Raw genomic sequence first — 21,263 nt, 5'->3', positions numbered from 1 at the left:
CTAAGCATTCGTGTATTTCTAAGCTCACCCCCCTCTCTCTCTCTCTCTCCCCCCTGCTTATTTGTGGGCACGGTAATCAAGTTACTACAACTGATTTACTAGCTTGATCCACACAAAACCTGTCCCGACACCAATTATTGGTGAAGTTTTCATACACGTTTAACTCATCCATCAGCACAGATGGTAGCACTTTGGCTCAAACATCTGTGTCAAGGAGAATTTCAGGAAGGCAGGAGTGACCTTCTGACCTGATTGATTCTGCGTGTTAACCCCTCAGGCTGACGGCATACATAGCGAAGGTCTTTGCCCTGGCTAGCAAGCTAGCGCCCATAGAATCTCAAGTTATCTGCGGGGCTGTGAAATGGCTGATCCTAGAAAAGCAGAAACCTGATGGTGTCTTCCAGGAAAATGCTCCTGTGTGGTCTAAAAATATGATGGTAAGTTTAACCTTAGTTCCCATAATACCTCAGACCGTCCCCATTCTATTCAGCCTAGCAGCTTGACACTTCCTAAATCAGCACTTTGACTCACTAAGCCAGATCCCAAAGTCTTTACTCTTTCTCACTGGGTCCTTACCCAGGCAAAACCTCTGTTGAAGTCAATGGAAATTTTATCTGAAGCAGAAGTGAGTAAAATATTTGGTTTGGCCCAGTGTTTGTGTAATTGCGTCCCCCTGAGTAAGCATGGGTTATATTTATAGCTACCTCTGGCATTTCTGAGCCTGCTTAAACAGGGACATCATACTTCTGGGGGAATTCTGTGCCAAAAAATTAAGAATTCTGCGCACAAAATTCTGCATATTTTATTTGTCAAAATAACACAATATAATCATGCCAGTTTAAATTATTTTGGTAATTTATTTCAAAATTTCTGTCAGCAAGTGTGTCTATAACAATATAGACCAAAAAAAAAAAGATTCTTGCAATGTTTTTCGACACATAGATTCCTTACTAGGCATATTAATACAGAACTTTGAGTAATTTGTTTAAATGACAATACAGAACTATATTTCTTGCACCTGTCAGAAGAAGTGCAAAGGCTTGGGGAAGTCAGGGGTAATGGAGGAGCTGAAGGAGAGGGAAGGAGCCTAGAGTGAACCAGGCTGGAGGGCTGTTGGATATGGGTGGGAGAAACATGGAACAGGTTTTTGGGGGGGGCGGGGCAGGATTGCTAAGGAGTTGGGGAGCCTCCCCCATGTAGACCCTGGCCCAAGCCCTCTCCCATTCAGTCAGGCACGTCTGCCCCTTTCCCCACACCTCCCATCCCCATGGGTTTCTGCAGCCTCCTCGCCCATCCCCATGAAGGATGTGGAAAAATTGGAAAGAGTCCAGCAGAGAGCAACAAAAATGACTAGGGGGCTGGAGCACATGACTTATGAGGAGAGGCTGAGGAAACTGGGATTGTTTAGTCTGCAGAAGAGAAGAATGAGGGGGGGATTTGATAGCTGCTTTCAACTACCTGAAAGGGGGTTCCAAAGAGGATGGCTCTAGACTGTTCTCAGCGTTCTCCAGATGACAGAACAAGGAGTAATGGTCTCAAGTTGCAGTGGGGGAGGTTTAGGTTGGATATTAGGAAAAACTTTTTCACTGGGAGGGTGGTGAAGCACTGGAATGGGTTACCTAGGGAGGTGGTGGAATCTCCATCCTTAGAGGTTTTTAAGGTCAGGCTTGACAAAGCCCTGGCTGGGATGATTTAGTTGGGGATTGGTCCTGCTTTGAGCAGGGGGTTGGACTAGATGACCTCCTGAGGTCCCTTCCAACCCTGATATTCCATGATTCTGTGTCCCTGCAGCTCCCCTCCCCCATCCCCAGGCTCAACAATGTCAGCCCACTAGTTTCTGCCCCAGTCTGTCCCCCAGTAGCTATTCTGAACCCCAGCCTGTGGACCCCCCCCCCAGCAGCCCTGTGTGCCCCACTCTGTCCTAACCTGGCTCCACAGGCAGGTACTGTGATCATTTCTACTCCTGGGGGACCACTGGGCATGCACAGAATTTTTTCCCCCACCGAAAATACATTCTGCCCCAGATGCGCTGCAGTTCTGCCTTTTGCCCACCAGAGGCTGCTGTGGCACCCGAACAACCAACTGCATTCATGCTGCGGGCTGTTCTGGTGCCATAGTGGCCTCTAGTGAGCGAAAGGTGGAACTGCAGCACTTCTTGCGCAGAAATGTATTTTCTGCAGGGAAAAAAATTCTGCAGGACACATTAATTCTGCGCATCTGCAGTGGCACAGAATTCCCCCAGGAGTAATAACATTTGACACTGCCATGGAGAGAGCGGCTGTAAGCTGGGCCATGGAGGATGTAGGAAGCAGATAAAGAAACAGAGAGGATGTGTACGGGGATGGATGGATAGTGTTTATGTGGGAATAGGTAGATAGATCATTTCTTTTTGGAGCTGGCACACTGTGACATTGCATTTGATGCAGGACCGTGACGGTGTGACGTCAGAACATTGCAATACTATTACTGTAATTGGTGCCCTGATACTGTAGTGATGAGGGGATTAAGAATGCAGAGCTAAATCTTGTCAATAGATTCGGTAGAGTAGAGAGGTAGGTAGATAATGTCATGAATCTGTTCCTGAGGTTTGTTCTTTGTTTCCCCCTTAGGGAGGGTACCAGGGTGCTGAGCCTGAAGCATCTCTAACGGCTTTCGTTCTTGTTGCCTTGCTGGAGTCTAAAGACATTTGTGACAATCATGTCCCGGTGAGTATGTCTGTCATGTATCTTCATCTAGTCGCATGATTTGCCTTCCAGATGTGGTGCCTGAACATGTGGTGGAAAGAATTTGGCCTAAAGGAATGAATAGAGTTGCCAGATTTGAGTACACATGTCAAACTGGGCTGTGGGGCCAGACTCCACGTCCTCCAGAGATCTCAGCACAATCCTCCAGGAGCTTAGATTTATATTGTAATAACAAAAAGAAGAACAGGAGTACTTGTGGCACCTTAGAGACTAACAAATTTATTAGAGCATAAGCTTTCGTGGACTACAGCCCACTTCAAAAGTTTTTTAGTTCTCCTATGGGAAGTGAATTGTGGAAGGAGAGTGTGTCTGTACAGTTCTTGACAGACAGGTGTCTAGATCACAAAACCCACCCTCCTGGTTGGTCCCCATGTTAGTAGTTTCACCAGGGGAACCAAGGCTCAAGTGGTCCATGGAGGATGCACTCCCCTCTCTAACCTCTAGGGGAGCCCCTCTAGGTCAAAGGTAAGGCACAGTGGTGGAAGGGTGTGTGCGGAGAGAATGAAATTCACCCACAATACAATTCAATGAATTGTGGGTTTTTTTTAAAACTATGTAATGTAAAAATATATAAATTAATAGCATTTCAGACTGATCTGTGGGTTTGGTTTCTTGATGTGTTTTTGGGTTTTTTTGACCTCCCAGAGTCTGAAGAATGGCATTAACAAAGCTGGGGAATACTTAGCCAGAAGGTATCCATCTCTGAGAAGACCTTACACGGTGGCTCTCACATCCTATGCCTTAGCCCTGATGGGGGAACTGGACAGCGAGAAAGTGCTTATGAGCGCTTCAACAGGTAGATTATTGGCAGGTACTCAGTACCAGAAAGATGTGGCCAACTTGGGAGGGAGCTCATGGGGAGTAGGGGAGGAGGGAAGTGATCAAAGGGCTAGCGAGATCTACAACAGCTGAGAGTTTGGTGTGGTTTTGTTTAACAGTGAGTATTGTCTAGTTGGCCTGATATTATTCTAATCTGTTCTACAATGACATCCAACCCAGATCAGGGCCCCTTTTTGCTAGGCACATGGCAAGAGACAGTCCCTATCCCACAATGCTTAAAGTCTAGTTCAAAGGCGCCTATTCAAATTCATTAGGTCCAATGGGAGTGGGTTGCTTACTTCTTTCAGGCTGCTTTGAAAAATCACAGTTTACATAGACAAGGCAGACTGATGGGGAAACTAAGACCCAGAGTGTCTACACTGCCATAAAAGACAGCCTGGCTCAGCTGATCTGGGCTCGCAGGGCTTGGGGAATGGGGCTAGAAACCTGCAGCATGGTCACTCAAACTTGGGCTCTGAGGGATTTCCCAGAGTGGGGGCTTCAGCCCAAGCTCAAATGTATACTGCAATTTTATAGTCCCACGGCCCGATCCCCAGGAGCTCAAGTCAGCTGACCCGGGCCAGCTGCAGCTGTGCCATGGGTCTTTTATCGCAGTAGACGTGTACCCTATGCAACTTGTGTCATGGACTTGAGGGCAATTCGGTGGCGGGGGTTCCTTCTGCCCCGGGACTCGCTGCTGAAGACCCCAGGCCTCCTGAATCCTCTGGGCGGCCCTAATACCCCGTGACTCTCAGCCAACCAGTAAAACAGAAGGTTTATTTAGATGACAGGAACACAGTCCCAGACAGGTCTTGCAGGTACAGACAACAGAACACCCCTCAGTTAAGTCCATCTTGGGGGGGGGCCAGGGAGGCCAGAGCCCCATCTGGGCTCCCCCCCCTTTTTCACAGCCAGCTCCAAACAGAAACTCTCCAGCCCCGCCTCTCTGGCCTTTGTCTCTTTCCCGGGCCGGGAGGTCACCCGATCTCTTTGTTCTCCAACACCTTCAGTTGGCATCTTTGCAGAGGAGGGGCCCAGGCCATTAGTTGCCAGGAGACAGAGTGCCAGCCATTCTCTGTGCAGACAGTATCACAGGGGCCTTCTTGGGCTCTGCAACAATCATACACCCTGATCCCTCCCCACCTACATACCTAAGAAATGCATAGGGGAAACTGAGGCACCCACATAGTATTCAGAGAAAACATTAAGAACATTCCCACTTTGTCACAACTTGTCCAAAATAGCTTGTTGCAGAGCTGGGAACTGAGCCCCGATCCGAGTCCTAAGCCAGCATCTGAACCGCAAGACCAGTCATCCTTTCTGTAGCACTTAGATATTTTCTGTGGGAAGATCTATGTAGCTATGGATTTGTATCACACTGACCATTCTTCCCATGGGTATGGTTCAAGAGGTGGGATTTTCCATTTGGAGCTGTGCTGTTCGGTGTCCTGGTAAAGATTATTCTAGTTCTCGTTCTTTTATGGCATTTAGAGGGAAATCGCTGGGAAGACCCGAACTTCCTCACCTACAGCATTGAGGCCACCTCGTATGCTTTGCTGGCCTTGCTGCGCGCGAAGAAGTACGAATTGGTCGGACCCATAGTCAGATGGCTGTCAGAGCAGAAATTCTATGAAGGGGGGTATGGATCTACCCAAGTGAGTATAATCTTTGGCAGACATAATATGTTTTGTAGGAAGGTCTCCCAATAGAAGGAATGGAAACTCCATCACTTGATCCACTGAGATGGAGACTCCACCGTAGGGAACAACCGTGTGTTGGTCCAGGAGGTGGACATGATAACCTAATATAAATTCATAGTTTCCAAGGTCAGAAGGGACTGTTGTGAGCATCCGTTCTCACCTCATGTATAACACAGACCATAGAGCTTCCCCAGTCTAATTCCTTTTTAACGATATCAGAGCTTTTAGAAAAACATCCAATCTCGATTTTAAAAATTGCCCGGGGTGGAGAATCCACCATGACTCTTCCCAAATTGTTCCAACGGTTAATGATCCTCACTGTTACACAGACTTCATATGTAACTTTTTATGTGTATAAATTGCCACTAATTTTATGCCCCATACAGTTGAGACATGGCTCCTGTTAATCCTAGAATTATAAAAATATAGTGCACAATGGGCCCTCACTAGGTCATCTAGTCCAGTGGCTCTCAACCTTTCCAGGCGACTGTACCCCTTCCCGGAGTCTGATTTGTCTTGTGTACCCCCAAGTTTCACCTCACTTAAAAACTACTTGCTTACAAACCCAGACATAAAAATACAAATGTCACATAAACTATCACTAAAAAATTGCTGAGTTTCTCATTTTTACCATACAATTATAATAATAAATAATGGAGATATCCCATCTCCTAGAACTGGAAGGGACCTTGAAAGGTCATTGAGTCCAGCCCCCTGCCTTCACAAGCAGGACCAAGTACTGATTTTGCCCCAGATCCCCAAGTGGCCCCCTCAAGGACTGAACTCACAACCCTGGGTTTAGCAGGCCAATGCTCAAACCACTGAGCTATCCCTCCCGCCATATATTTTATTGATATAAAATTAATCAATTGGATTATAAACATTGTACTTACATTTCAGTGTACAGTATACAGAGCACTGTAAACAGGTCATGGTATGAAATTTGAGTTTGTCTGGACTTCGCTAGTTCTTTTTATGTCGCCTGTTGTAAAACTAGGCAAATATCAAGATGAGTTGATGTAACCCCTGAAAGACCCCGTGTACCCACAGGGTAACGTATACCCCTGGTTGAGAACCACTGATCTAGTCCAGTCCCCTGCACTGAGGTAGGACAAAGTATTCCCTAAATCATCCCTGACAGGGTTTGTCTAACCTGTTCTTAAGAAACACCAATGACGGAGATTCCACAACCTCCCTAGGTAATTTGTTCCAGTACTTAACTATCGGTACAGTTAAAAAGTTTTTCCTAATGTGTAACCTAAACATAAGGCCTATAGTGGTCTATAGCGGATGGATAACCCTTTCCCCATGAGCCTCTGCTACTGGGCTGGCTCATATCTGTGTTAATGACTATATGTTAATCACCGCACAAAAATATACCTCCTGCTATCCTGTGTAACATCTAACGCTGAGAGTTAACTGTTGTATTTTCAAAAACAACAAGGAGTCTGGTGGCACCTTAAAGACTAACAGATTTATTTGGGCATAAGCTTTCGTGGGTAAAAACCTCACTTCTTCGGATGCTAAACTAAATCTGTTAGTCTTTAAGGTGCCACCAGACTCCTTGTTGGTTTTGTAGATACAGACTAACACGGCTACCCCCTGATACTTGTTGTATTTTCAGTTCCTGTTCATTAAACAGTCAGGGTTGGATTCTGATCTCATTCACGGGCCACTGGGGTAATTCAGGAGCAAAAAGGATGCAGGCCCTTGGTTTGTGGCAATAGGACAATCTTTTTGCCGCCCAAACACGGCAGGCAGGCTGCCTTTGGCGGGAGGTCCCTGGTCCCGCGGATTTGGCGGCCTGCCTGCGGGAGGTCCGCCGGTCCCGCGGCTTTGGCGTACCCGCCGCCGAATTGCCGCCGAATCCGCGGGACCGGCGGACCTCCCGCAGGCAAGCCGCCGAAGGCTGCCTGACTGCCGCCCTCGCAGGGACCGGCAGGGCGCCGCACGCGGCTTGCTGCTCCAGGCACTTGGAGTGCTGGTGCCTGGAACCGCCGCTGAGGACAATAAGGTGTAACACTCTTGTCTTTTTCCTGGTCTTCCAGGCTATCGTCATGGCGTTCCAGGCTCTTGCACAGTACCAGATAGACATCCCCCAACACAAGGAGCTGAATTTAGATGTTTCTGTTCTTCTGCCTGGCCGGACTAAACCCCTCACTTACAGGATTGAGTATGAGACTGCTATGGTGCTCAGAACAGCAGAGGTACTGTTTTTTCCTGCTGCCACAGATCCTACTGTGTGCCCCTTCCTGACCATGCGCTAGGACGGCTGCGAGGGAAATCCAAGCGTCTGTGCTCTGGATACCCAGGGTGCTTCATGCTCCTGCAGTCTGAAAGGAGTCCAGCCACTGCCCAATCTCGGGGTCCTTAGGCACCACAGACGCTGACTTCTTTCTTTTTCCCAACCCCGCCATCGCTCCATTTACATTTGCTCCAGTGAGAGTCATTATTTCTGAAAAGTGGAACCGCTCGAACTGGAAAGCTTGAGAAAGCCCTTTAGGAGAATATCCCATAGCCCAGTGGCTAGGACACCCTGGTGCAATATGGGAGACCCCAACGCAAAACCCGTCTCCACAGGCCGAGGGGAATTGAACAAGGGTCTCCGATATCCCAGGCCACTGATCTAAGGGTCACAAGCAGAGCACTACCTTTTCCTGCTGCTCTTTTGTGAAGCTACCTCTTAACAAAGGCTTCTTTCCACCCAAAATGGATTATTATTTTTTTTTTTTGATTTGCCAAAATTTTTTGTAATTTTAAGATTTGGTTTGGGTTGAACCTATTTTTTTTTTTTTTTGCCAATTTTTTGGACCTGCCAGCAAACCGAAAGATCAGTTATTCACCCAGCTCCGTAGTTATTTGCCCGTAGTTATTTGCCCAGCTCTGATGGCATTACCATCAGATGGTTGTTTACTGTCCTGCATGAGATGAGTTGAGAGGTCTCCGTTCACTGATGGTGAATCCCCATCACGCTGGTTGACAGGCTCAGCAGAGAAACTAACGGCTGAAGGGGTGAATGAGAGTGAACTCCCTTCCGTAATAAGACTTAGCATTTATATACTGCTTTATAAGAACAAATGAAAGCCCATTAAGGGGCAGTAGGCGTGTATGAAGCTCGCCCTACACCTGTTTGGCATATAGAGAACATCAGAAATCTTGCAGGCTATCAGTCTGGCAGGTTTCATCGGCACTGGCCTATTTTAAAATTAAGACATGTAAGAGTCACCCAATCTGACTGAGGATTCTTTACAGACTAGGCTGAATAAAGACTTCGTTGTGAGCGCGAGAGGCACCGGACAAGGAACCTTGACCGTGGTAACTGTTTACAATGCAAAGATACCGGAGGATACATCTCAATGTAAGAACTTTGACTTGAAGGTGTCTGTCAGGGAAGCCCAGAATGGTAAGTTCCCTTCTGACTGGTTAAATTAAGTTTGCTGTCGCTACCCAAACACCTACACAAGTATTTATCTTTACACACATGAAAAGTCCCATTGAAGTCAAAGAAGCATAAAATCAAAGATGTGCATAAATGTTTTCAGAATTGCGGGCTAAATTAAGACCAGGAGAACAGGATGCACAGAGTGGAAGGACCAGAATAGAAATATTAGTTTTAGAGCAGGACCTAGAGACATCAACCGAGATCAAGGACATATTGTGCCAGGCGCTGTACATACAAATGGTAAGAGACAGTCCCTGCCCCAAAGAGCTTCCAATCTAACCAGCCAAAGGGAGGAGTCTTATTCCCATTTTACACAGGGGAAACAGAACATTTCAGTTACTTTCCTCTGGAGTTTGGGTCAAAGCCAGGAACTGTGTGTTAACCACCGGACCAGTGCAGAGTTGAGTGGAGTGTAAAATAATAGTGAGGTCAGGGCAGGTAGATTAGCAAATGCAGCAATGTTTATTAGTGGACAGAGCATTGGCCTGGTATTCAGGACATCCGGGTTCTGTTCCCTTTTTGCCACTGGCCTGCTGGGTGACCTTGGACAACTTGCTTCACCTTTCTGTATCTCAGTCTCCCCAGCTGTAAAATGGGGATAATGACACTGTAAAATGAAAAATACTATAGAGCTAGTTATTATTAATAATAATAATTAATAAGTCTTTTTTATTTTGCTAATATTACTGTTCTCACTAGGCACTACATGTTCCGACACAGGGTCAGTCCAGCTGAAGGACAGCATGCTGTCATCATGACACCTGTGATCAGCAGGCTTAGAACGTCTCATGATCCCACAATCCAATATGGATGAAAAGTCAGGCATGGGACTCGCTCCCTCTAAAGGAGAGATGAGTCTGAACCAAGTTTAGAACCGAGTCCACACTTCTCCCAAGGGTTGGGGGCTCAGATCTAGGGCTCAGTTCAGCTTGCTAGAGATATAAGGGTCTAAAGTTTGGGAGCATTCGTGTCGCCTCGTAGGTAGAATCATCACACTTGTCAGTGGGCTCGGACTTACAGCCAGGGCCGACGAGAGGTGGGGGAAGCCGGTACAAATTATAGGGGCCCGGCGGTCCGGAAGGGGGCCCAGATTCCCCGTCCCTCCCTCCCCCCCACCCCCCATTGGCCTTGTTTAGCCGGTCCGCCCTTGCTGGGGGGTCTGAAAAGAAATTTTCACCGGGGCCCGAACCCACTCTCGGCGGCCCTGCTTCCAGCCATCAGCACTGAAAAATGTGACCTGTTGCTTCTTTAGCGAATAACTTGGCTGACTAAACTGGCTGCTGTTCTTGATATCAGCCACTAGATGGAGAAATGAGCACACACACTTAGGCTATGTCAGTGGTTCGCAAACTTTTGTACTGGTGACCCCTTTCACATAGCAAACCTCTGAGTGCGACCCCCCCCCCTTATAAATTAAAAACCCTTTTTATCTATTTAACACCATTATAAATGCTGGATGCATCAGGGTTTGGGATGGAGGCTGACAGCTCGCGACTCCCCATGTAATAAAATGGTAAACATCCCCCCCCCCCGGGGTCCTGACCCCACTTTGAGAACCCCTGGGCCATGTGCACACTAAAGGCTAGGGGTTCTCACTTACCCACGCAAGCACACATCTAGCTAGCATGAGTATAAATAGTGATGTCGCTGCTGTGCCATGGGTAAGGCAACAGAGGCACGGCTTAGCCCCGCTGAGTACTGATTGCAGCAACACTACTGTTTATACCCTTGATGAGAGCTAGCATGAGCCGGGGAATCACACCCTAGCGCGTAGTGTAGATGTAGCCTGTGACAGAGCCAGAATCTTGTCTTGGCCTGTTGGAGAGATCAAGGCCAGCCAGGAGTTTTGGATCAAGTTCTGAACTTTCCAAAGTTCAAGGGAGTTCAGATCCGAGATTCTGATTCAGGCCTCTCTCTCCTGCTAACACAAAACCACATTTCTGTGGGAGAGGCTTTTTTACTATTGCCAAACTCGAGCATTCAAAACCCATTAGTCATGTCCCCAAAAAACAATGACATCCGCTTAAAATCATGAGATTTTAAAAAATAATATATTTGGGGTTCGTTTTCTTAGCCTTCTGGTTTCTGAGTCTTTCAGTTGCTCCCACTTCACGAAAGCTTTTCTCCACAAGCTCAAGGTCTAGAAAAGGACTTTTGTGCTAAGTGAAAGCTGAGATTCTCGTGTGATCTTTTGGTTCCAGGAGCTGGGGCATAAAGAAACACATCAAAAATCTTAAGACTTACCACAAGAGTTGGCAATGCTGTTTTTTAGCTTGTGTGTCAGGTATCCTTCAGGGTGGCTGGTTCCTTTGGGGGGGTTTTCACCCCAGTTCTAGGATCTATTCGATTAAAGTGCTGAGTTTCCAAGTTTTGGGGCTTGCTACAAAACAAATATGAAACTTACACCAAAAAATATTTTTTCCTCTTTTGAAACATTTCTAGCTAAGAAGCCGGAAGGAGCCCTGCGTTCAGTCTTCATCAAAATCTGCACCAGGTGACAACACTGACCTTTAATGATAATGTTGGAGTTGAAGCTAGACAAATTCAAATTTACAAATACGGTGTAAATTTTTAACAGCCAGGGTAACTAACCATCGGAACAATTTACCAAGGAGTGTGGCCAGATTCTCCATCACAGGCCATTTTAAAATCAAAATGGGGAGGTTTTCTGGAAGATATGTGCTAGCTCAAACAGGAATTATTTGGGGGCAGTTCTATGGCCCGTGTTATACAGGAGGTCAGAGCAGATGATCACAATGGTTCCTTCTGGCCTTAGAACCTATGAATATTGCTACACAGGACACACTTCCATAGAATAAGGATCAGTATTACTGAATAACTATTATGAGCCCCAGCTCTTATCTAGCCCTTGTCATTAGGAGCTAACAAAGTGCTTTATAAAGGAAAACAGTATCATGACCCCGATTTTACAGGTGGGGAAACTGAGGCACAGAGCAGTGCTGTGACTTGCCTAACGTCACCCAGGAGGCTTGGGGCAGAGCTAGGAATAGAAGATAGGTCTCCTGAGTTCCAGTCCAGTGCTCTGTGCACTAGACCACACTGCAGCACAGCTGGATTTGTTGCTGGTCTACATGGAAGGATCCTAGCCCAGCATGCACTGGTCTTGTGTAAATCCTGTGATGGCATCCTCAAGGAAAGTCTCTGGTTGGCATGCTTTAACTAAAGACCTGGTCAGGAATAGGGGCTAGGCCCTGCTGTGATGACAGCCATATAAGTACCTTATGTAAGTTTCCACAAAGCTACCTCACTGCCCCTCTAATCTTGTCTTTAAACGCTCCTTTGCTTTGATGCCCACACAAAAAAATTGACAACAGTTAGGCAGTGGGTGAACTGAGGCCAATGCCCATCATGTTGGCCAATATTGTCTCATTGTTTCTTTGGGCTCTCCCATCAGTCTGTATCCACCAGTTAGATCTGGCCTTCTCCTTAGACTGTAAGATCTTCGGGGCAGGGAACGTCTTTTGGGTCTATGTTTTTACAGTGCCCAGCACAATGCCTGGGGACCTGGGCACTACAATAATTAATAATACCTAGCGAGAGAGAAAGGCAGATAAATAGACTTTATAGCTAATTCCCAGCATTGCCGTGGAACCGTTCTGGCTAGAAACTTCCACGCAATTACTTCACCCCGTAGTCCAGGCTACTTCAACAAATGAGAACTTCCGTTGAATTTCTGTCCAAATGGCCAGTTCCACAAGCAAGATTTTTTCCCCAGTGCCTGTTGATTTTCAGCCCCGACGTGTTTGAAAAGGATGCATTTTCCACGCCGAGAAGGAAGGAAGGCCCCTATTTGAGTGTAAAAATGCTACCCGTTGCCCTGTTTTCTTTCCCATGCAAATCGACTTGGGGTTTTTTTTTTTAATTTTGAAAATTTGAATCAAATTGCAAAGACTATTCGGTTTTGAGGTTTTTCATTTTTTACTGTCCCTCATTACAACTAGAGCATCTAAGCAAGGAAAAGGCCCCGGAGCTACAAAAGTATTTAAATGGCCTAAAAATGCAGATAGGTGCCTAGTGGGGAGTTAAGTGAGATAAGTGACTAACTCTCATTGACGTTCAGTGGGAGTTAGGCACCTGATCTGCTTTGGTAAAACTCTTTCGGTGCTGAAATACCTTAGTAAATCTAGCCCTAAATGCCTCCGACAGATGTGCTTTACCGCTTAATACCATACAGTGTTGGTGGGAGCTTCAGAAATGTATGGATACTGTGGGGAGAGATAGAGGAGTGTATGTAGGATGACCAGATGTCCCGATTTTATAGGGACCGTCCCGATTTTTGGGTCTTTTGCTTATATAGGCTCCTATTACCCCTCACGCCCTGTCCTGATTTTTCACATTTGCTGTCTGGTCACCCTAGGTGTATGTGGGGACAGAGAGATAGATAGATGGGTGTATATGGGGATGAATGCTCATGGGCTATAGATTTTCCTGGAGGACAGCAGAAAAAAATATTAAGAGCTGGCAAGTCAATATCAAAATGGGTTTCTCAGTGTTAAATTTTGATGCAAGGGCATTTTCTTTTCCTCGCTAGGTACCTCCGTGAAGTTGATGCCACAATGTCAATCCTCGATGTCTCCATGCTCACGGGCTTCTCGCCAGATGTGGAAGATCTGACCAGAGTACGTTGGCATCATCCGAACTATTCAGTAGAACATGAAGGCCCAGGCTAAACAGAGCTTAAAGCTCGAGCTGGGGGAGGTTCTTCCCACTGTCTGAGATGTGGAAGCTACACGAGGAGGTTAGAGGCTGGATGGCTCAAGGAATCAGGCCACGGAGCCTTCCAGTTGTAGGAGAGCAGGTCTCCTCTGGTCAGCAATGGAAACTCATTACCATCAGGCCTATGTGAAATAGGTCCCCATCCATACAGAAATCATGATCGTCAGTGAGGACGGTACCTGGGACCTTTAGCCCTACCCTCTTGCACTTGACCTAAAGCAGGCATTCTCAAACTGGAGGTTGGGACCCCTCAGGGGGTCGCGAGGTTATTACATGGGGGGTCAAGAGCTGTCAACCTCCACCCCAAACCCCGCTTTGCCTCCAGCATTTATAATGGTATTAAATATATAAAAACGTGTTTTTAATTTCTAAGAGGGGTTGTACTCAGACTTGCTATGTGAAAGGGGTCACCAGTAAAAAAGTTTGAGAGCCACTGACCTAAAGCAATAACTCTTTCAGCTCGAAATAGGGTCAGGCTTTATACAGGCCTGCCACTAGAGGGAGTTATGATCACATCCATATTGTACGGCTTAGTAGTGAGGATTGACTCATTTGGGTGCAGCTTCAGGATTTTGCGTCCCTGCCTTACCGTGATGCCTCTTGCTTTTCCTTCGTTGTGTTTAGCTTTCCAAAGGGGTTGACAGATACATTTCCAAGTATGAAATTGACCGATCCCCTTCGGACAGAAGCACCCTCATCATCTACCTGGACAAGGTAAGACTTTACAAGGGCGTTCTCTGATCTTGTGTTAAATTCAGGACCAACGGCTGCAGGCTCTCGCTTTAGCCGATTTGCACACCCAGGTGTCCCCAGAGATGCCCAGGTATAACTGGTGGCAGAATCGCCCGCAGGATAAATTGTGCACAGGTCCCATGGTCTTTAATGGGAGATGCCCCAGCTAACACCAACGGCTGAATCTGATCCCCCGGGTATCACTCTTTCTCCTTCAACCTTTCTCTCTTTCATGCCTTTTTGTCTCCTCTGCCATTTCTTCCTTTCCAAAGACCTAAGCATTCCTTTTCTGTTCTCTCCTCACCCAGGTGTCACATATGGAGGAGGAATGCCTGCAGTTTAAAGCTCACCAGTTTTTCGAAGTTGGTCTCATTCAGCCGGGCTCTGTCAAAGTCTATGAGTATTACTCTTTAGGTAATCTTTTCTCATCACTGGGGTCACCCCCAATATGTCCCTTTCTCCCAGACACTCAGAAGAGCTTTCTCAGGTGCATGAATAAGGAAAGCACCAGGAGTGACAGTAGCTAGAATGAAAGTGACAAGAGTTCTCATTCTTCATGCATCAAAGCATGAGATGATCACCAGGAAAGAACAGACAAGCCATGTGGCACAGTAAGGTGCATTTCATGCCTCCCTATGTAGTGTCTGGCCTTGGTCTCTGTCTAAGAGAGGATACAAGAATCTAATAAAGGTGAGTCAGGAAATTCAGATCCAGATCCAAACTTCCACAGAGCTTGGGCTGCTCAGAAGTTGAGGGCAATAAATCATTGGAACGTGCGACCGCGGGAAATCTCTTGATGTCGTCATGGAATCAAAAAGACAAGGTGGGAGAGGGAATGTATTTTATGGGACCAACTTCTGCTGGTGAGAGAGACAAGCTTTCGAGACACACACAGCTCTTCTTCAGGTCTGGGAAAGGTACTCCAAGCGTCACAGCTAAAGGCAAGGTGGGACAGATTGGTGGGCATAAGTCGTTTAACATTTAGTTTGGCCTTAAAAGCTCTCAATCTATGAAAAGAAGATACAAGATTTGATTCAGGATCATCTCTAGATAAAATGGCCAGTTGGTCTCTTCTAGGGCCCAGCACCACCTAGGTCTCCCCAAGAGACTCAAGACATTAAAATCTCTCACTGCTCGAGTTGGTTCCAGATCTTAGTCGTAACTCTCACTTCGCTCAGTCAATGCTCTGGCAATGACCTCAGTGAGACTTTGGGTTGAGTAAGGACTTCAGGTTTGTCCCCTAGGAGCTCCAATTTGTTAATAGGTATCAATCTGCATGAAGGGTAATGCTTCCCATCAGGAGCGGCGGAAGCTTCCTGAAAGTGGGCTGACTGCCGGTGCCCGAACTGTGGCCCTGCCCCCTGAAGCCCTGACCCCGCGCTGCATCTTCTCCCCGAGCCTCCCGCCCTCAGCCCGCCCCTTTTCCCTGAGCCCTGCTTCCACACCGCTTCTTCCCTCAAAGACTCTGCCCCTCCCTCCTTTCTGCCCCTCCTCCCTATTGCTCACCCTTACGGCCGGTAAAAAGTGATGGGGCCACGGCCCCCCTGACCTCCCCAGTTCCGGCGCCCCTACTTCCCATCTCTGGATGTCTTTCTAAACAACAGAGCCTGGCTCAATCACAAGATATGGGCTTGATGCGGGTATGGCGGGTGAAATTCTATAGTCTGTGTGATGCAAGGGGTCAGGCGAGATCCCAATGGTGCCTTGAGTCCTTAAAATCTACTAATCTGTGATTCTCTGCTCATTCTGTAGTTGACCAATGCACTATGTTCTACCGCCTGCCTAAAGAGAGCGGCTTTCTCAATAAGATCTGTCACGGGGACGTGTGTCGGTGTGCGGAGGGTAAGGATGGTCCTGTTTCTGCTTACACCAGGGCAGGCTAGGATACAGGCTCTTGGAGCATGTAATGACCCAGCCTAGTTCTCCTATAGTGCTTTTAATGTTTAGATATTTCAGAATTTGGGGAGGGGAAGTTCATAAACAATTTGGCGAATTTGACACAAATTCCCACAATGTTTCAGTATCGCTGCCTTTTGTGCTGAATGAATTGTGGTTGAAAAATTTCACCCAGCTCTACTTGAATGTCTTCCCTGGTGACTCCCTCCTTCCTCTTCCCCTCCAGAAAACTGCTTCCTGCAGCACAAGATGACGGGTCCCATCAACCTGAACAGACGAATTGAGTTGGCATGTGAACCTGGAGTCGATTATGGTAAAACTGCTCTTTGGATCTGCAGAGTTTTACATTTTGAGAGTAGAGACACGGTCCAGACTTACTGCTGGATCTGAGCTTGAACTAAGGGTAGGTTTTGGATTTATCAGTACAAAAGACTCGTGAGATTTTTGGGTCCCCCAAAATGGCAGAAATCTCACCAAATCAGCTGTTTTCACGAGATCTCGCCTGCTTTACCAACAAGATCTGGAAAATAGACCTCTTCTGCTTTGGAACCCAACCCAGAGCCAAAACCAGAGGTTCTAAGAATTCAAATCCAACCTCTTGCACGGAAATATTCAGATTGAGATCGGATGCTCTATCTTTGGCCCAGGGCCTGCAATTCTCCATTTTGACCCAAATAGAAGGCTTACAGTATCAATCTGGAGTCTCCATTGGCCACCCTGGCCACTCACTCTGTGAACCCCAGTTTAGCTGCAGCTCTTGAAGTTATAAATGCAAAGTAATGCACATTGGAAAACATAATCCCAACTATACATATACAATGATGGGGTCTAAATTAGCTGTTACTACTCAAGAAAGAGATCTTGGAGTCATTGTGGTCTAGTTCTCTGAAAACATCCATTCAATGTGCAGCGGCAGTCAAAAAAGCAAACAGAATGTTAGGAATCATTAAGAAAGGGATAGATAATAAGACAGAAAATATCATGTTGCCTCTATATAAATCCATGGTGCACCCACACCTTGAATAGTGCGTGCAGATGTGGTCGCCCCATCTCAAAAAAGATATATTGGAATTGGAAAAAGTTTAGAAAAGGGCAACACAAATGATTAGGGGTATGGAACGGCTTCCAGATGTGGAGAGATTAATCAGACTGGGACTTTTCAGCTTGGAAAAGAGACGACTAAGGGGGGATTTGATAGAGGTCATAGGTGCCAACTTTTCCTAGCGCCAGTGGGTGCTTGACACCTCCCCGCCCTGACTCCACCCCGGCCCTGCCCCTGCCCCATCCCCATTCCAACCCCTTCCCCAAAGTCCCCACCCCAACTCTGCCCCCTCCCTGCCCCTATTGGATTCCTTCCCCAAATCCCCGCCCCAGCCCCACCTCTTCCCCGAACGCGCCACATTCCCCCTCCACCCTCTCCCTCCCTGCCGCAAAACAGCTATTTCGCAGAGGGAAGTGCTGGGAGCTAGGGGGAAAAGCGGGGACGCGGCGGGCTCAGGGGAGGAGGCGGAGGTGGAGGTGAGCTGGGACGGGGCAGGGAGCTGCCGGTAGGTGCAGAGCACCCACCAATTTTTCCCCATGGGTGCCCCAGCCCCGGAGCACCCACGGAGTTGACACCTATGATAGAGGTCTATAAAATCATGACTGATGTGGAGAAAATAAATAAGGAAATGTTTATTTACTCCTTCTCATAACACAAGAACTAGGGGTCACCAAGTGAAATTAATAGGCAGCAGGTTTAAAACAAACAAAAGGAAGTATTTTTTCACACAACGCACAGTCAACCTGTGGAACTCCTTGCCAGAGGATGTTGTGAAGGCCAAGACTATAACAGGGTTCAAAAAAGAACTAGATAAGTTCATGGAGGATAGGTCCATCAATGGCTATTTGGCAGGATGGGCAGGGATGGTGTCCCTAGCCTCTGTTTGCCAGAAGTTGGGATTGGGCCACAGGACATGGATCACTGAATGATTATCTGTTCTGTTCATTCCCTCTGGGGCACCTGGCAATGGCCACTGTCGGAAGACAGGATACTGGGCTAGATGGACCTTTGGTCTGACCCAGTATGGCTGTGCTTATGACAAGCTGCCAAAATGTCCCTTGACGAAACTGTCTGTCTACCATGTATGTCACTATTATCAGCACCAGATCAAAAAAATGATGTGAAACTCCTAATCCAAGCCCTGGAGGAATCTTAGAACAAATGGAATGGATCAAGGTCTACTACCCTGTTTGCTTAATTCTCTCTGCCTCTCCGTGAGTTGACCACACACCAGTTTCCCTACAGAAAACTGCTACAGTCTTTAACCAGTGTCACTTTCTCCCCCCTCAGTGTATAAAGCCAGGCTGGTTAGAATTGAAGAATCAAACAGTCATGACAACTACAAGATGAACATTTTGCGAGTCATTAAAGCAGGTAAGAGCTCCCCCTTCCAGACACTAATAAACAAGCTAATAAACTGGCTCCCCTACCTGGAACAGCTAAATGACCATCTTTCTTCTCTTCCCCAGGGACTGATGAAAATCCACGAGGACAAACCCGCCCGTTCATCAGCCACGTGAAGTGCAGGGAGTCTCTGAGATTGGAACCTAACAAGGACTACTTGATCTGGGGACTCAGCAGTGACTTGTGGGACTTGAAAACTGAGTAAGTAACCTACCCTCCAAGCGTCTTCAGGTCTGCGCTGTCGGGCTGGAGATTGCAGGTGCCGTTTCGCCCAGCTCTGAAGACAGTGCAGAAGTAAGGGTGGCAATACCATGACCCTGCCCCCACCACAATACCCAGATTTCACAATGAAGACCAGATTTCACGGTCTGTGACTCATTTTTCATGGGCCATGAATGTGTAGGGCCCTACCTATTAGCAATGTTGGGTCAGATTCTTGGGGGGACTTGTTAGGATCTGACATGATGGGACAATAGTCAGGGACACCCCCTGATGATAGAAAATGACCAGAGGAGAGGGCCTCTTTAGGATGTGTGACCTGAAACAGTTGCCCTTTTGTCTAGTTTATCCAATATCTTCAACTGAGCTTCCTTATTGAGTTGTTCTCCAGGGTAGCCCAGGGTCCTCCAAGCCCATAACCAGGGAGTTCCAAAATGGGGCCTTCCTCTTTAACAAGGAGGGTGCTGCCTCTTCAGAGACTTCCGTCCTAATATATGTGTGGCTGAATGCAGAGCATTGCATGCTGGGAACTGTAGTCTCTGGCTAGACTCCACCTCCATATTAAAGATAAACAGGGATGCAGTCAGTTCAATTCTTACGCAAGTCAGATGTGCTCCTCAGACTCCGGCCAATGCTACATCAGGATCCTGGATGAGTTGACGATGGCATGGGTTGAATCTGGGACCTCTGGAACTTAAAGCAGGAGCCTCTACTGCCTGAGCTAAAAGACCCATCTCCGTCAGCCAAGGCTGTAACAGACACCACTGGATGTGGCCCAGCCTGCCCCAGCGCGGGTGTGAGCTACGCCAACAGGGCAAAGCCTGGCCAGCCTCGAGGAGCCACGCAGGTAGATTACTCAGTAAATCCTGAGCTCAAAGGCACAAACCTTCTTCTCCATTCCAGGATCACTTACATCATTAGCAAGGACACCTGGATCGAGAAGTGGCCCAATGAGGGAGACTGCCAGGAGGAGGAATTCCAGACCCTGTGCGAGGAATTCGAAGAGTTCTCCCAAGCCATGACCATGGTCGGCTGCCCGACTTAAAGGCGGAACCGGCACTCGCGGCGAGAGTCCAGATGGGAGGGTCTGAGCTCAGCTGCAGCGTCACGCAAGGCTGAGACACCTTCATTCCGACATTCCTATGGTGTAATATCCCCTACCCTGCTTGTGCTTCCTCTCCTGCCCCCTTACCAATCATTTCCGTAGATATAAAATGCCTGACTTCTTAAACGGCTCTCTTGTGGTGGATTTTTACAACTATCACATCATCTAATGCTACAATATTGGCTAATAATGAGGGCCATGAATGCACTCAATTAAGTTAATGTATAAAAACCTTCATGGGGAGGAAATGCCAGGTACTAAAAGGTTCGTTAATGTTCTTATATTATTTATTTATTTATTTTATTTGTATCACCCTAGCTTGGCCCTACCCAACCTTGGGGTTGGGAGAAGAAGCTGGTGATGATTACTGTAGCACCTAAGGGGCCTCATCAGAGACCAGGACCCCACCGTGCCAGGCGCTGTACAATCACAGAGCAAAAAAACTGTCCCTGCCCCCCCCCCCCTCCGAGGGCCTAACACTCAAAGAATAAGACAAGAGAGAACAGATGGATATAGACCGATCGGGGAGTGCAAGGAAACAGATATTGGTCAGCATGATGGGTGGTGGTCACTCCACACTAGCAGCCGAACTGTTGTCGAGTTTTTTTGAGGAGGGATTTGAAGGGGGGAGAATGAGGCAGATTTGCAGATATTTGTGGCACCATGGGCCAATCGGAGGCGAGCGGTGACGGCTCTGTAATGAATGAGAGGGGAAAGGTCAGGTGGCAAAACCTAGCAGCAAAAGGTATAATAAGAACCAAAGGTTGGACGTTAAAGCCAGATCAATTCAAATTAGAAATAAGGAACCAGTTTTTAATAGCGAGGACGATTAACCACAAGAACAAACTCCCAAGGGAAGCGGTGGATTGTCCGCCTCTTGATGTCTTCAAATCAAGACTGGATATACTTCAGTCCAGCACAGGTTCTTGGGCTCAATACAGGGGTAAGTGGGTGAAATTCTCCGGCCGGTGTTATACAGGCCAGATGATCTAATGGTCTCTGTTGGCCTAAAACTCTGTGAGTCAGGTTCGAGGGAAGAGTAAAAGTCCAGAGTAAAGTAGTGAGGAATTCGATGTGTGCAGTTTGTCATGTACACCTTGTACACGGTAGGTTGCAGGACTGTGACAGTAGGTCAGGCTTCTGTGCCAGATATGGACTGACGGAAGAGCTTTTCTCAGAGAGAGACTCCAGATGTGTTTGCTTATACCGTCCTTTAATGCACTGCCAGGAACAGCTGTTAGGAGCTTAAGTAATGTATGTTGCGCATGGCGCCACACAGTGGCTGAACAGTATAATCCAGTTTAACATTCAATTACTTCTTCCCCTTGGTTTTACATTCTTACCATTTACAGGATCACGCACGGGTGGCACATAATGGAGGCTGTGGGAGGCTAAGCCTCCCGAAACCTCGTGCTGCTGGAGG

At 47.2% G+C, this 21,263-nt stretch overlaps 1 protein-coding gene across 1 annotated transcript in view; it reads left to right on the top strand.

Annotated features, from left to right (window-relative positions):
* The window catches only part of C3 (complement C3), a 55,200-nt gene extending 35,234 nt beyond the window's left edge, over positions 1–19,966 (top strand). The window contains exons 26-40 of the mRNA XM_034793065.1: positions 278–437; positions 2,610–2,705; positions 3,390–3,540; positions 5,055–5,218; positions 7,312–7,470; positions 8,516–8,666; positions 11,148–11,199; positions 13,258–13,345; positions 14,067–14,156; positions 14,483–14,588; positions 15,927–16,016; positions 16,297–16,383; positions 18,403–18,486; positions 18,582–18,717; positions 19,639–19,966. Of these exons, the coding sequence (XP_034648956.1) occupies positions 278–437; positions 2,610–2,705; positions 3,390–3,540; positions 5,055–5,218; positions 7,312–7,470; positions 8,516–8,666; positions 11,148–11,199; positions 13,258–13,345; positions 14,067–14,156; positions 14,483–14,588; positions 15,927–16,016; positions 16,297–16,383; positions 18,403–18,486; positions 18,582–18,717; positions 19,639–19,780 (1,756 nt within the window). The 3' untranslated portion in view covers positions 19,781–19,966. The remainder of the gene's footprint in view (positions 1–277; positions 438–2,609; positions 2,706–3,389; positions 3,541–5,054; positions 5,219–7,311; positions 7,471–8,515; positions 8,667–11,147; positions 11,200–13,257; positions 13,346–14,066; positions 14,157–14,482; positions 14,589–15,926; positions 16,017–16,296; positions 16,384–18,402; positions 18,487–18,581; positions 18,718–19,638) is intronic.
* The last annotated feature ends 1,297 nt before the right edge of the window (positions 19,967–21,263 follow it).

The sequence above is a fragment of the Trachemys scripta genome, chromosome 16 (assembly GCF_013100865.1).
Source record: "Trachemys scripta elegans isolate TJP31775 chromosome 16, CAS_Tse_1.0, whole genome shotgun sequence".
Lineage (NCBI taxonomy): Eukaryota > Metazoa > Chordata > Testudines > Emydidae > Trachemys > Trachemys scripta.
Note: the sequence above shows the minus strand (reverse complement) of the source record. Positions and strands in the feature narration are given on the sequence as shown.